Here is a 14,263-nt window from a genome sequence, read left to right on the forward strand (position 1 = left end):
ACACATTTGAGAGGTTCTGGCAGTTGCATGTAATAGGGAGTCTAATCAGTTTTTTGAAACAAAAATGCCACTCGTGGTTCTTTCACTCTACATCATCCCAGTGATCCCTACTCTCTTGCATCTTGAGGATAGAATTTTGCTGCTTGCATTCTCTGATTCAGTACAGAATACATATTCTCTCTTAAAGGGCTATATATTCAGCTACATATAGCCCATCTGTCTATCACAGCCTAACAGGGAGAGCTTTAGAGCTTACCAAAAGGGGCACCCACATGTTTAGCTGGTAAGTGCAGTTTCCTCACCATTGTTAGTCCTGCATCTAAATGCATTCATCTTTCAGCTAACTTCAGGCGCCACTAAAATCCTCTTTATTTCCAAATAAGTCATAGTCTCCCTTCAGCCAAAGTAGGAGGAAGTCTATTCATGTATTACAGAAATTTTAAGTGATTTTTCTCTGTGTCAGGTGATGTTCTTGGCACAGAATAATGAAAAAAAAAAAGACATCATAGATAAACACAAGGGCTAACAACCTCATGAGGTTGCTTATGTTAATGCACCTGGCTAGCCTCTTGGTTTCACTCTCTTCCCCTACTTCCCTCTTCCAATGAGTCATGCACCTGTGAGCTTTCCTTAGAGAGAAGTTTACTGCCTAATTCATTCTCTGAGGCAACAGTCACCACTTGTCCTATTTGGACAGAGGGCTTTTTCCTTGGCAGAAGACCCACAGGGAAAAGTCTCTAGCCTGAGGAATTTCAAATGACAGACTTGACAGATCAGTCTGAGGCCTGTGAAGTGTCTTGGGGCTAAATAGGAGGCAACACTAAAGTTGCCATGCTGCAGTGGTAAGGAATCAGACTCAGGGATTCCAGGGGTAGGAATCCAGAGATACCCCAGAGTGTACCAGGGTGCTGTCTTGTCATGGCTCAGTCATGCACCAACATCTCCCGGGTCCAAGGCCAGGACAATGGAGTCTGTGGCCAAAGCTCCTAGAATACTACAGCTAGGTCCCTTTAAAATCAGAACTAGAACGAAGAGTGGAAGGATAACATGACTCACTCTACCAACTTACGTTCTTAGAAATGCTATCAGATAGCCAGATACATTGTGACAAGAAATGGGTAATGTAAAAGCAATTTAGACTGCCAGCATTTTTTTTAGCATGTCTTATGATGAACAATAAAATAAAATGAATCCCTCATTGTTTCTTTTTTAAAAATCCTAAAATATGTTTAGAAAAAGAAAAATCATTCTGAAATTGTGTGACATTACATGTACGTAGCTTATACAGGATTGGAGAGCTCAGAGCTTACAAATTATTCCTTCTCACTGTTTCCTTTTCTTCCAGTAGTATCCCTTAAACCAGATAAGTAGGTATATTACACTGAAAACCCATGAAAAGATGTGGATTTGGTTCAAAGGCATATCTTGATGTAGTGGAAAGAATGAAACTTGGAGTCGGACAGACCTGGGTTTTAATATTACTACTGACATATATAGTACTCCTTTGGATTTGTCACAGCCGCACTGGGCTCAGTGTTTTGGGAACAGAGAGATTATGTTTGTGAAAGTTCTTTGGTTCCTTGCCCCTCTCCCAACTGTAGTCAAATATCACCCAGAAGATGTGTGTGACATTGTATGTGCGTCGGTAAGCTTAGGCCAGAAGGAGATTGGGATTATGAAAAATTTTAGCAGAGGTAACTTTTGTTCTTAAAAACTACTGTCTAACTTTTTATTGACAACTCAGAAGTATCTATGGGTAGGCTGAAGGTAGAGGGAGCATGCTAGGGATCCAGAATATTTCTGAGTATCTTAATAATTTAGAGCATTTTATTTGCCTAAACGCTCACATATTCTCACACACACCTGTGAAATTATCCCTCAGTCATGCCCCTATTAGAATTTATTTCAGCAGACGTGGAACTGAACAGTGTAAACACTTGAGTTCACTTCATCATGACTCTTCAAATACCTTTGTCCTGTGGATAAGGCTTAAGACAAAAGACAGGAGCCAGAATACATTTTGTGATAACTTTTTCTTCTCTTTAGAAAAAAAAATATGTACAAAAAAAGCTAAGAAGAGCCAATATGGAAGTGTCAAGAAAACATTCTGATAGGTACAGACAAAAGAGCTCCTTCAATCAAAGGAGTTACAGATTAGTTATCACCATGCTAGAAAAATGAGATGCAGTTAAAATTCTAGAATAATTAAAAGCCACAAAGTGAAACTGTTGTTCTGGGGCCCTATGGTGTAGGTTCTCTGAATCCTTTTCTGTAAAATAATACTGTGCAAACTGTAAAATATTCATTTTCATATAAAGTCCATATAATATGATATAGAAAACTGTTGAGTTGACAGGGGAGGCTGATGTTGGCTGCTTTTTTGGAGAAAAGGTGGCAGTGACACCTGCCTGCCAAAAGACATTCCAGAAGAATCTTGAGTTCTTTAGTAGAGGCCATTATCTAAGAAAGAATCATATAACCCCAATACCCTCCAAATTCAGAATTCTCTGATAATTGTGTAACTTGGTGATTTTGTTAATATATTACTTTAAACTTTGAATGGAACAATTTGTTAAGAGATCAGAGTGCAACATTCTTTTTGAAGACAATCTTATTCCTGCAATTGACTTTGAGATTTATTATTAACCAACATTGTCCTTCCTGTAGCTCAAAAGTTTGCCTTTTATTAAAATTCAAAAATTCTGGAGGAGGCAGCAACTGTGGTAATAAAAGTTTAAAATGAGTTGTTATATTTCTGTGTTTATAAAACTGAAAAGAAAATTTGTGTACAAATATCACAAAACAACGTCAACCATTGAATAAATGTGGTTCTTCAATGCACGCTTGAACAAGAAAATTTTGTTGGTTTTAAAATTCTGGCATAAATATATTAAAGCTGACCAAGAAAAAAAAAAAAAGGGCAAGCTACATCACTTCCTCATACAAAAAATGTACAAAACATTAGCTTCTAACTAGATAAACATGATATTTGTCATCACAGTTTGACATTGAGCAACTGTGTGTTTTGAAGTATAGAATTGGAAGGTGATTTTTAAAAACAGCTTGTGACACATCAGTCATCTCAGGTAACTTCGGTCATGGACGCGGAGTGATTCTGTGGAGAAAACACAAGCAGATAAAATCTGAGATAGGGTTGCCTGACACGTGCACACTCACTTGTCCCTACATATTCCCTTGTTTTGTCTCCTCAAGGGTGCACAGGCTGTTCTCTCTTGTAATATGCTGCTCCAAGGCCACTCAATGTCCCTTACCTCTTTTTTTTTTTTTTTTTTGAGATGGAGTTTCACAATTTTTGCCCAAGCCAGAGTGCTATGGCGTGATCTCGGCTCACTGCAACCTCTGCCTCCTGGGTTCAAGTGATTCTGTTGCCTCAGTCTCCCGAGTAGCTGAGATTACAGGCGCCCGCCACCATGCCTGGCTAATTTTTGTATTTTTAGTAGAGATGGGGTTTCACCATGTTGGACAGGCTGGTCTTGAACTCCTGACCTTCGGTGATCCACCCGCCTCGGCCTCCCAAAGTGCTGGGATTACAGGCGTGAGCCACCATGCCTGACCCCTGATTTCTGTTGTTAGGACACTGGGGGTTTACATTATATTCTTTAGAGCTCAGATACACATGTTTAGAAACTGAGTATTTTGTATTTTTCAAGGTAGTTTTGTCTGAAATCTTGGTGAAAACTGAGGTTTTGGTGCATTTCTTTCCTAAGGCAAAAATAACTTTACCTTTTATTCTTTTACTTCTACAATATGCTTTCTATTTGAATTTTTTTGGGTCAACACTTTGATCATTTATATGATTCCATGTAAGAGTAAATGGTGAAAAGCCATTCAAATCCTGAGATAACTAGGTAGGTGACTTGAGGCAGATTTATTTAACTCTCCCTCCAAGTCTTTTCTTTTTTTTTTTTCTATTGATAATACGAAGTCTATAATATCACCAGTTCTGAATCAAGGGACCATCAGAATTCTCTAGGAGTACCTCCTTCATTTTTTTTGTTTTAAAACTCCACACCTGCTGAATCAGAATATCCTGGGGTGAGGGTCCACGTATCTGCAGTCAGTACAGATAGAATTCTTTTTTTGTGTCTAAAACATATATAAAAAATATATATAATATATAAATTTAATACATAATATAGTGATAACATATAATTATGCATTAAAAAATTAAGTTAAAATTAAATATAGAATTATATGTTAATAAATAATATATATTAACAATATAAATTTAATAAATTTGTAAATATAAAATATATATTAAATATGTATAAGTATCTTTTAACTATATATGTATACATATATAAGTATACATACATAGATGAAGAAAGTAAGGCACCAGGTTTAACTAATATGCCCCAAATTAAATGATACGTATGTATATATACATACACACATACTTACATATGTATATATCTTAGTGTATATATGTATCTATATTTAATATATAGTTTATATATATTTTTTTTTCCCCATGTGGAAGACATCGGGAGACTCTATACCACATCCAGAGTGAGTTAACACAGTTGCTTCATTTCTAATTTACTTTTTGTTACTAGAAAATGTTGACAAGAATGCAACTGAACAACACTCAGCTGATTGCTCATGTACATTGTGAGCAGGGGGGTGTAGAACATGGATAATTAAGAATTGGTTCCAGGCCGGGCGCGGTGGCTCAAGCCTGTAATCCCAGCACTTTGGGAGGCCGAGACGGGCGGATCACGAGGTCAGGAGATCGAGACCATCCTGGCTAACACGGTGAAACCCCGTCTCTACTAAAAATACAAAAACTAGCCAGGCGAGGTGGCGGGCGCCTGTAGTCCCAGCTACTCGGGAGGCTGAGGCAGGAGAATGGCGTAAACCCGGGAGGCGGAGCTTGCAGTGAGCTGAGATCTGGCCACTGCACTCCAGCCTGGGCGGCAGAGCGAGACTCTGTCTCAAAAAAAAAAAAAAAAAAAAAAAAAAAAAAAAAAAACTCCGTCTCAAAAAAAAAAAAAAAAAAGAATTGGTTCCTTTGGGATCCCAACAACTTCGTAGAATCATAAAATAATGCTTTGAAAAACTTGACTAGTTTTGAATTGTTTACTTTTTGGTTTCTCTACGGTATTTGGGAAAGATTTTAGGAAATGCACCATCTCAATCAACTATACTAAGGGGAATCATGGAAGGCAGATATTCGAATCTGAGGTAATGTTTTAGAGAGGACCAGAGCACTGTGGCTCTGAGGGCTACATGTGGCAAAGGGGAAAGAATGTCTTGGGAGAAAGGGAAACAAAGGTGACTGGTGCCCTCCCCATTCAGTCTTCTCCTTAGGGGATTTTGAATAGTGGGATGGATGTCATGTGTATGAATGTGTGCTCTGAAGAGAGGTTCTAATCTCTGATCTTAAAAGATCCACATGCTGCGAAGATGATTCTGTTCCAAAAATTACAAAGATGCTATTTCTAACAGAAACCATGGCTGTTGGAGTTGCAAGGGAAGTTCTTGCCCACAGGGGATATTAATTTTGGAAAAACTGTAGCTCAGGTTCAATATACCAGCCCCCTGTAGCATGTTTTCATATTCAATGCTAGCAGTTGTGGATTTCAAAAAAGAATTTTCATTGAATGAAATCTCAGGCTGTGTGGTGTAGGAGAAGTAGCAGGGCCTTTAGAATTGGATGGGTCTTAGTTTAATTTTAACTGGGTGACCTTGGGCGTATTACTTAAACCTAGTCCCTTACTTTCATCTGTAAAATAGGATATAACAAAACCAATGCAGTATCATGAATATTAAATGAGACGACTCTCAATAAATGCTAGTTCTCTTTTCTTGACCAACAAATAAAGGGTCTATCTAACTATCCATGTGGAAACATTTAATACTAAAAGCAGATGCTTGGTGATTTGAATTTTTCACAATTGGTATGGATAGCATAATGTGAGAGGCAATACTTCTCTTTAGCTTTCTGTGGCTTCATTCTGGCTAGCCTGCAGAAGTCCTTCTCATCGTTTCTCATGAATCTCTACTTTCCGTGGATGTTCAAATAGTGATTATGGTCAAATTTGAGGTTCTTGGTTTTGGCTAAAGTGTCTAGTTTAGGTTTTGGGACAAGTTTGTATTCATTCATCAACATTTATTTCACATCTAGTGGATGCCAGGATATACAGTGAATAAGACATGGTTTATAGGGTCCTGATCCTCAAAACGTCCCAAGTCTTTGAAGGAAGCAGACATGAAGGAACACTTGGCTTTAATTATGAGTGACAGTCACAGGAGAGGGGCCTGGAGGGTCCTTTGGCCCGAGCCTGGTATTCAGGCAAGGCCTCAAATTGTATCCATATGAAGTGACATCCGTAATCACAAAGATCTATTGACAGGTTTGAGAGAAGTTCAACTACTACCTGTAAACAATGAATTCATATCTATTTTGAGAATCTTTTATCTATCTTTTGAATAGCATTTTTTGAAACCCTGTTTAGCACTTCATTTTTCAATTTAAGTAGAATCCTCCAAAACAGAGTCTGGACACCTCTAGACCTGATCAACCATCAATGGCCCTGAGAATTAAGAGAGAAAGAAGGCTGGGGAAGGCATTAGACAGAGATCATGCTTGAGCAGTGCTGGGCGGAATGATGAGGTGTGCAAAAGGGGTGTTCTTATATCCCCCAGGATATTTGGGGGATAGCATTTACAAGGACACAGAGACTGGTATGTCTATGGAACTCAGCAAATATTTTGTTTCTTTTTAAAATTCACTTGTTTTCATTTTACCCCCAAAATAGAGACCCTCTCTGACTTCACTAAACACAGGATTGTAATTAGGGAAGAAAAATTAGATTCTATTTCACTATTTCGTTACAAGGTGTAGCTATTTAGCTAATTTGATATTTAACCTGTAGCAACAGGCTGTTTATAAACCAGAAATAGTTTTGTTAACATTTTATTTCTAGACCAAGTTAAAATGTTAGCCTTAATACAAATTAAGGGAAAACAAACAAAACAACAATACTTGGTACTATATTAATGGAGAACCTTAAATATTTTTCCCAAAATGGAGATACGGAGGTAGCTTTCTTTTTCCAACTCCCCCCGCCCAACCTCGTTCATTAATAATATTAGATTTAATTAAAGGTAAAAAGGCGTAGGGTATTGAGACCAGCCTGGCCAACATGGTGAAAAACTGTCTCTACTAATAATACAAAAAAATAGCTGGGCTTGGTGGCACATGCCTGTAGTCCCATCTACTTGGGAGGCTGAGGCGAGAGAATCGCTTGAACCCCTGAGGCAGAGGCTGCAGTGAGCCGAGATCATGCCACTGCACTCCAGCCTGGGTGACAGAGTGAGACTCCGTCCCCGGGGGGGGGAGCGGAAAAAGAACATAGGGGTAGTTTGTCTTAGAGAGATGTGATAGTTAATAATCTTTAAATAGTGAAAATATTATTTTATATTGCACTGATATGAAGTACATAATAATTCCAAAGGGAACAAAAGGGAAGTGATTTGCTTTTCTCTTACATCTTCTATAAAAATGCCTGAGTAGGAAAATGCCAAATACAAACAAGATTTCAAAACAGACTATTACAAAAAATGAACACTTTAGCTGGGCTCAGCTACCTGAAAAAGATGACATGCTAATGAAACCACATTATTAGTTGTCCCCTATCTGCTTAAAGAACTCCTGCTCATCCAGCTTTCTCACTTGCTACCTATACGGCCTTGGGCAAGTACCTAATATCACTGTCTTCAGTGTTTTTTTTTGTTGTTGTTGAGACATGGTCTCACTCTGTCACCCAGGCTAGAGTGCAGTGGCACGATCACAGCATGCTGTAGTCTTAATCTCCCAGGCTCAAACACTCCTCCCACCTCAGCCTCTGGAGTAGCTGGGACTACAGGCATGCGCTACCATGTCAGGCTAATTTTTGTATTTTTTTTAGTAGAGACGGAGTTTTGCCATGTTGCCCAGTCTGGTCTCAAACTCCTGGGCTCAAGCAATCCACCTGCCTTGACCTCGCAATGTGCTGGGATTACAAGCATGAGCCACCACGCTCAGCCTGTCTTCCTGATTCTTATCTTTACCTGTGAAATAGGAATTACAGTATCTATTCAATAGGGTGGTTGTTCAAGTAATAATGTATTTGTAAAGCACCTAGCAATTGTGCCGGCAAAATTAAGTGCTTCATATCATCTGTCCAGGCTCCTTTCAGTTGGCAAGTCCTGGCCTTCCCTGTCTTCTCAGACAGTAGATTTTTTCCCCTTCATTTGTAGTCAGAGAGCACTTTGTGCACCTCTGATTCAGCATGTCATATTACGACTACCTATTTAGAGCCACCTTTCCTGATCATCTGTGATTTATTTATTCATTTATTTATTTAGCAGGTATGGGGACTTGTTACATTGACCAGGTTGGTCTCCAACTCTTGGCTTCAAGCAATCCTCCCACCTTGGCATCTAAAAGTACTGAGATTATAGGTGTGAGCCACCATGGCTGCCCCTCATTTGTGAGTTATTTGAGGGCAGGGACTGTATTCAATTATTTTTTTGTATCCCTGGCATGATGCAAGGTTCTGTTGTAGAGTAATAGATCAGGAGGTGCTGTTGCATTGAATTTTTGTCACAAAAACAGGTCCAAAGGGACATTTAGTAGCCTTCTAAAATGTGCCTCCAGCTTACATCACTCCCTGTACAGAAGCTTTTTCTTTCCAAATACTGTCCTAGTTATTAAGTCAAATTGGTTTTTCCATATTAGTCCAAATTTCATAAATGTGATATTATGTTGTCAGTCAAAGTATCCTGAAACAGCTAAGGTTTAAGTTAGACATTACTAAGAGCTCTCTGAAGATTCATGATTGCCAACCCCCAGAATAAATATAGGAATAACTGAGGGGAAAAAGTGAAGACTGTCTTTTGTGAGCGCCTTTACAATAAATGAATCAGATTCTCATTGATGCTGGGTAAATTAGTGGTATTCATGGATTGATACTGACCTCCCAAAGTGTTCAGCCTGTGGGTTTGGTTTGCTAAAACTGCTTTACCATACCTGTGCACTTAAGGTTTCCAGAGGGCTTTCTATCCTTGGGAAAGCCATTAGGGGTACTCCACGGGGATCCTCAGGCTTGGGTTTGGAAGGAGATCCTTGCGTTCCTTTAAAGTTATGAACCACACACATTCCCTGCAGGATGAGGGGGAAAAAGGAATGGGGTCAGACTGCAGCCATCAATGCCTGGCATCCGTGAGGGTGGCAAGCCTTTCCCCTTGAGCATCATCACCAGAGTGACCTTTTTCCTTTGAGAGAGGGGAAAGGGACTATGGGAAGTACTGTGGAAGCATCTGTTTAATCACCAGATGACCAGTAACAATCGCTCCCCACCCCATTGGACCTGTTTTCTCACCTGTAAAATAAGAATAGTAATACCCACTTCACAGATTTGTAATTATTAAAGACACAGTGAATGCAAATCACCTCATAATACGAGCTAAAATTTATTGAGGGCCACTATGCGTCTGGCACGATGCTCAGGATTTTATCCAATTTCACTTAACCCACCCAACAATTTCATAAGGGAGATACTATTATCTCCAGTCTAGATAGGGGGACACAGGGAAGTTAGATAACTTGCCCAAGGTCACACAGAGATTGAAACTCCAGAGCCCCTAAATCATACCCCTATACTATTTTGCCCCTTAAAAAGTGCCAAACGCATAGCAAGTATTCAGTCCATGTTAGCTGGTCTTTAACTCTTACCTTAGATCGTCATCCTCAAATTATGACTATTTGCTTGAGATTAGATAACTCCTGAGTTTTCTTTCATTGCTTCCATTTAAAAACTTTCCCTGTAAGTCACTGTCCACTTTTCTGTTTCCTGCTGAGGTCTTTTCATAACTGACTGTTTCTACCATCTTCCCTGCTTTTTTTTTTTTTGACCCCCCCCCCCAAAAAAAACCCTCCTTTTCCCTGCCTCTTTCCATACTTGCTTTGCTTCTTCATCCAGCATCTTCGAATCTTTCCTACTACTCTTCAAACCCTGTAGCACATTGGCATGCATCCTCTCTACCTGGCTCATCTCCATCTCACGCTTACACTCGGCTTTTTTTATTTTTTCTTTTTTGAGATGGCGTCTCGCTCTGTCGCCCAAGCTGGAGTGCAGTGGTGCGATCTCGGCTCACTGCAAGCTGCGCCTCCAGGGTTCACGCCATTCTCCTGCCTCAGCCTCCCGAGTAGCTGGGACTACAGGTGCCCGCTACCATACACGGCTAACTTCTTGTATTTTTAGTAGAGACAGGGTTTCACCGCGTTAGCCAGGATGGTCTCAATCTCCTGACCTCGTGATCCACCCACCTTGGCCTCCCAAAGTGCTGGGATTACAGGCGTGAGCCACGGCGCTGGCCCCTGCACTGTGCTTTAACTCAGCTCATCAGAAAATGGGAGGAGGGGAACGTGTAGAAACTTTCCCTGGGAGAAACTTTCCATGGGAGTGGGGGCACCCAGGTCCCTCTGCTGGTTATTGGTTGGGTGGCTATTGGGCAAGTTACTTATCTTTGAGCCTCATTTTCCTCATCTATAAAATGAGGATAGGAATATTGTTAGAGTTGCCCTGGGGGCACTTGATTAGATGTCTATAAAGCAGACAGCATGTAGTACTTGTTCAGCTACTAACTTCCTTTCCCTTCCTCCCACATTCCACCTCATGGGAAACACAAACATAAAGCACTATTGAACATTTACAGTAAGATATCCTGCCATTCTCAGTGTTTGCTCTTCTCTCTTTTTCTGTCTCCTCTCCAAGTCTTTGCTGTGGAATGACTCCAGGCTCCTCCAGGACATCCTTCCCCTCCCATTTCCCAGCTTTGTGTATGTCCGTGAGGTGTGTTCACATGCATGTGCCGACAGGGTGGTCTCCCTCATGCCAGAGCAATTCAACCACAGATCTGGGTCTTACATAAAGGCCATTTGTGGGAAAACAAATTTTGACATCAATTGGGAAGTCCCTTGAAAGCACTAGCAGACCAAGTAGTTGAGAAACAGGGCTACATGTTATGGAGAGAAAACAAGTTTAATGTTGAAGCAGAATTTGTGTATGGGGCTTCAGCAAACCCCAATATCATCCCACAAAGACCCTACAAATTGTTTGGGACAGTCAGAATGGCTCCTCTTCTCTAACTGGGCATGGCTGGCTTCAGAACTGATGGACAGCAACATTGATTGTCTTGTCTTGAGCCAAAGTCTTTATTTATACACCATTGATCTCCCTTTGAAACCCTTCTCTTCCCTTCAAGTCATCTGTTTTCTTTCCATGTGAAAAAAAAAATTCCTCAGGAACGGTAGTAGGGGGTAGGGGGAAGAGGAGTTGGTTAATCAGTACAAAAATATAGTCAGATGGAAAAAATGATATCTGCTCACTGTAACAGTAGAGTGACAATAATTAACAATAACTTACTGTATATTTCAAAATAAATGGAAGAATAGATTTGGAATGTTCCTAACACAAAGTAACAGTATTTGAGGTGATAGATATCCCAGTTACCCAGATTTGATCATTATACATTGTATGCTTATATCAAAACATCACACATACTCCCGAAAAGTGTGTAACTTCTATGTATCCATAAAATATTGTTTTTAAAAGGCATTCCTCAGGAAAGTTCCTAATGAGATATCAACATTTCATGATTACTTCAGCACTACTTTTCCTGCAACTTCATCCAGAGTATTTGCATTTTAGTTTTTCATCTTTCACTATAGAAAGAATGCCTGGATCCATTCAAAATACTGGCACGTTCTTGTTGTATTTCACCTCACCTTATTGCATGTTGCAGATATTGTTTTTTAAAAATTGAAGCTTTTTGACAACACTGTGTCCAGCAAGTCTATTGGCACCAGTTTTTCAATAGCATGTGCTCACTTTGTGTCTGTGTCAACACTTTTTTAAAGATATAAAGTGCTTTTAAATTAAGGTAAATACATTTTTTTTTTAAAGACATAATGCTATTGCACACCTAATAGACTACAGAAAAATGTAAATATTTTATATGCACTGGAAAACCAAAAAATTTTGTGCCTATCTTTATTGTGATATTCATTGTTGCTGTGGTCTGGAACCAAACCCGCAATATCTCCGAGATATGCCTGTCATTTTGAATTAGAAAGAAGCTTCCCAATCAGTGTTCTGAATATGAGCATTGTCTGTATTTTAGCAGATTTTTTTTTTTTTTTTTTTTTTTTTTTTTTGAGACGGAGTCTCGCTCTGTCACCCAGGCTGGAGTGCAGTGGCCAGATCTCAGCTCACTGTAAGCTCCGCCTCCCGGGTTTACGCCATTCTCCTGCCTCAGCCTCCCGAGTAGCTGGGATTACAGGCGCCGCCACCTCGCCCGGCTAGTTTTTTGTATTTTTAGTAGAGACGGGGTTTCACCGTGTTAGCCAGGATGGTCTCGATCTCCTGACCTCGTGATCCGCCCGTCTCGGCCTCCCAAAGTGCGGGGATTACAGGCTTGAGCCACCGCGCCGGGCCGTAGCAGATTTTTTACAAGTCGGAAAGAGCGGCTGGGAGAGGCATGTGTGTATTTTGCATACTGGGAAGGGAAGGAAGAGGGGCTAGGAAAAGGAAGTGTTAAGTCATATGACTGAAGTTGATCTATGTGTGATGCTAATCCTAATGGATCTTGGACCAGAGAAGGCAGAATAGGAGGAGGGAGATCCTTCAAGACTGTGATGGCTTCTTTCTCCTTGGGGAGACTTCCTGAACATTGTTAGGGAATGCATTTCACGCACAATATGGGAGTCTCCAGGTCTGATGATTCATCGTAAATTTTTTCTGGGCCTGTTTTAAGTCCTTGAAGATAATAAAAATCTGCATCTCTGAGGTGTGACCATGCTGTGAATACTACACAGCAATAAAAAGGAACTATTGATACATTCTACAACATAGATGAATCTCAAAATAATTATGCTAGGTGAAAGATACCAGAAAAAAGACATTATGATTCAATTAATATGAAATTGTAGAAAAGGCAAACTAATATAGAATGACAGAAGATCACCAGTTGCCTGGGAATAAGGGAAAAGGAAGGGTGGGAGAGAAAGTTGTATGCCAAAATTGATCAAATTGTACACTTGATGTGTCATTTATTGTATACCTATTATACTTCAATAAAACTGTGAAAGCCAAGACAAAAAGAAGACAAATTAACCTCTTTTTATCAAATCCAACTGAATTTAAGAGATTTCCTAGGTGAGCAGGTGGCCAGACCTCCATCTCTTTGGGGGAACCAAAACATCAGAGATACAAGAAAAATGTATTAACCAAAATTCTTCTCCAGGAAGATAGGTGGTTGAGAAGGAAATAAGATTCCCAAGAGGCATGTTCCAACAGAGTCCCACGAAAAAGGGTGGGTGTGATAATCTGCAGGATTTTTAAAATTTCTGAGTAGGAGATGCAACTTTGGAGCTAGAGCTGAGTTTCTTGGGATGCTGGAGAAGAGGCTGCTTGCTTCTACCAGTGCTCTTCATTCTCTATTCTTCCCTCAAGCAACACTTAGCTTTTGCCCCCAATATGCTGAGAACAAATTCTTAAAGAAGATTGGTTTGAAGGTATGCCAATTTATCATTAGTCTGCTTGGCTCCAGTCCCAAGCCCAGTGTTGAAAGAGGTAGAGCCAGCTGTCCTTCTAGGGGCAATTCTCTCCCTACCACCCAGAAGGAATATGGCCAGTCCTGTTTCTGAAAGAAAAGGGTGTTTTGAAATCATTTTTGTAGCAAAATCATGCATAATACTTGGAGAATAATTGTAATTCACAAGGTTGGGACAAAAGGAACACAGATGGTGAAGTCTGGGAAACCTGACTCAGTTTTTCAGAGAGCAGAAGAGGAGGGGAAAAGGTAAAAAGAGGGGAAGTCAACCTACCAGAAACAGGGCCACTGCAGTGCCCAGGATGAAGCCAGCAATCACGTCCGAGCAGTGGTTCCGATACTCAGAGACTCGGTTGAGGCCTGTCAGGAAAGCTGTGCAGAGAGTTCCGAGGCACAGCACTGGCTTGGCCAGTCGACTGCTCTTCGTCTTGATTGTGCTTGTAATATACATCTGGAATAGGACAGAGGCCAGAGAGTGACCAAGCAGCCTCCTTGTACTGTGCGTACACATGCAAGCAAGCAGGTACATACACCAGCACACACAAGCAGGGGCTCGTGTCAAAGCAACCACGCTAACTAGTATTCCTTGAACAACTCCACTAAGCTATTTAGTAAAATATTTAGGTAGGAAATCAGTGCA

General features: G+C 40.3%; 1 protein-coding gene across 1 annotated transcript in view; it reads right to left on the reverse strand.

Moving 5' to 3' along the window:
* Positions 1 to 2,014: 2,014 nt before the first annotated feature.
* The window catches only part of PLPPR1 (phospholipid phosphatase related 1), a 154,482-nt gene continuing 142,233 nt past the window's right edge, over positions 2,015 to 14,263 (reverse strand). Inside the window, exons 5-7 of the mRNA XM_033237957.1 lie at positions 13,898 to 14,074; positions 9,038 to 9,169; positions 2,015 to 3,115 (exon numbers count right to left, since the gene is read on the reverse strand). Of these exons, the coding sequence (XP_033093848.1) occupies positions 3,083 to 3,115; positions 9,038 to 9,169; positions 13,898 to 14,074 (342 nt within the window). The 3' untranslated portion in view covers positions 2,015 to 3,082. The remainder of the gene's footprint in view (positions 3,116 to 9,037; positions 9,170 to 13,897; positions 14,075 to 14,263) is intronic.

The sequence above is a fragment of the Trachypithecus francoisi genome, unplaced genomic scaffold (assembly GCF_009764315.1).
Source record: "Trachypithecus francoisi isolate TF-2019V2 unplaced genomic scaffold, Tfra_2.0 Lachesis_group16, whole genome shotgun sequence".
In the NCBI taxonomy this organism is placed as follows: Eukaryota; Metazoa; Chordata; class Mammalia; order Primates; family Cercopithecidae; genus Trachypithecus; species Trachypithecus francoisi.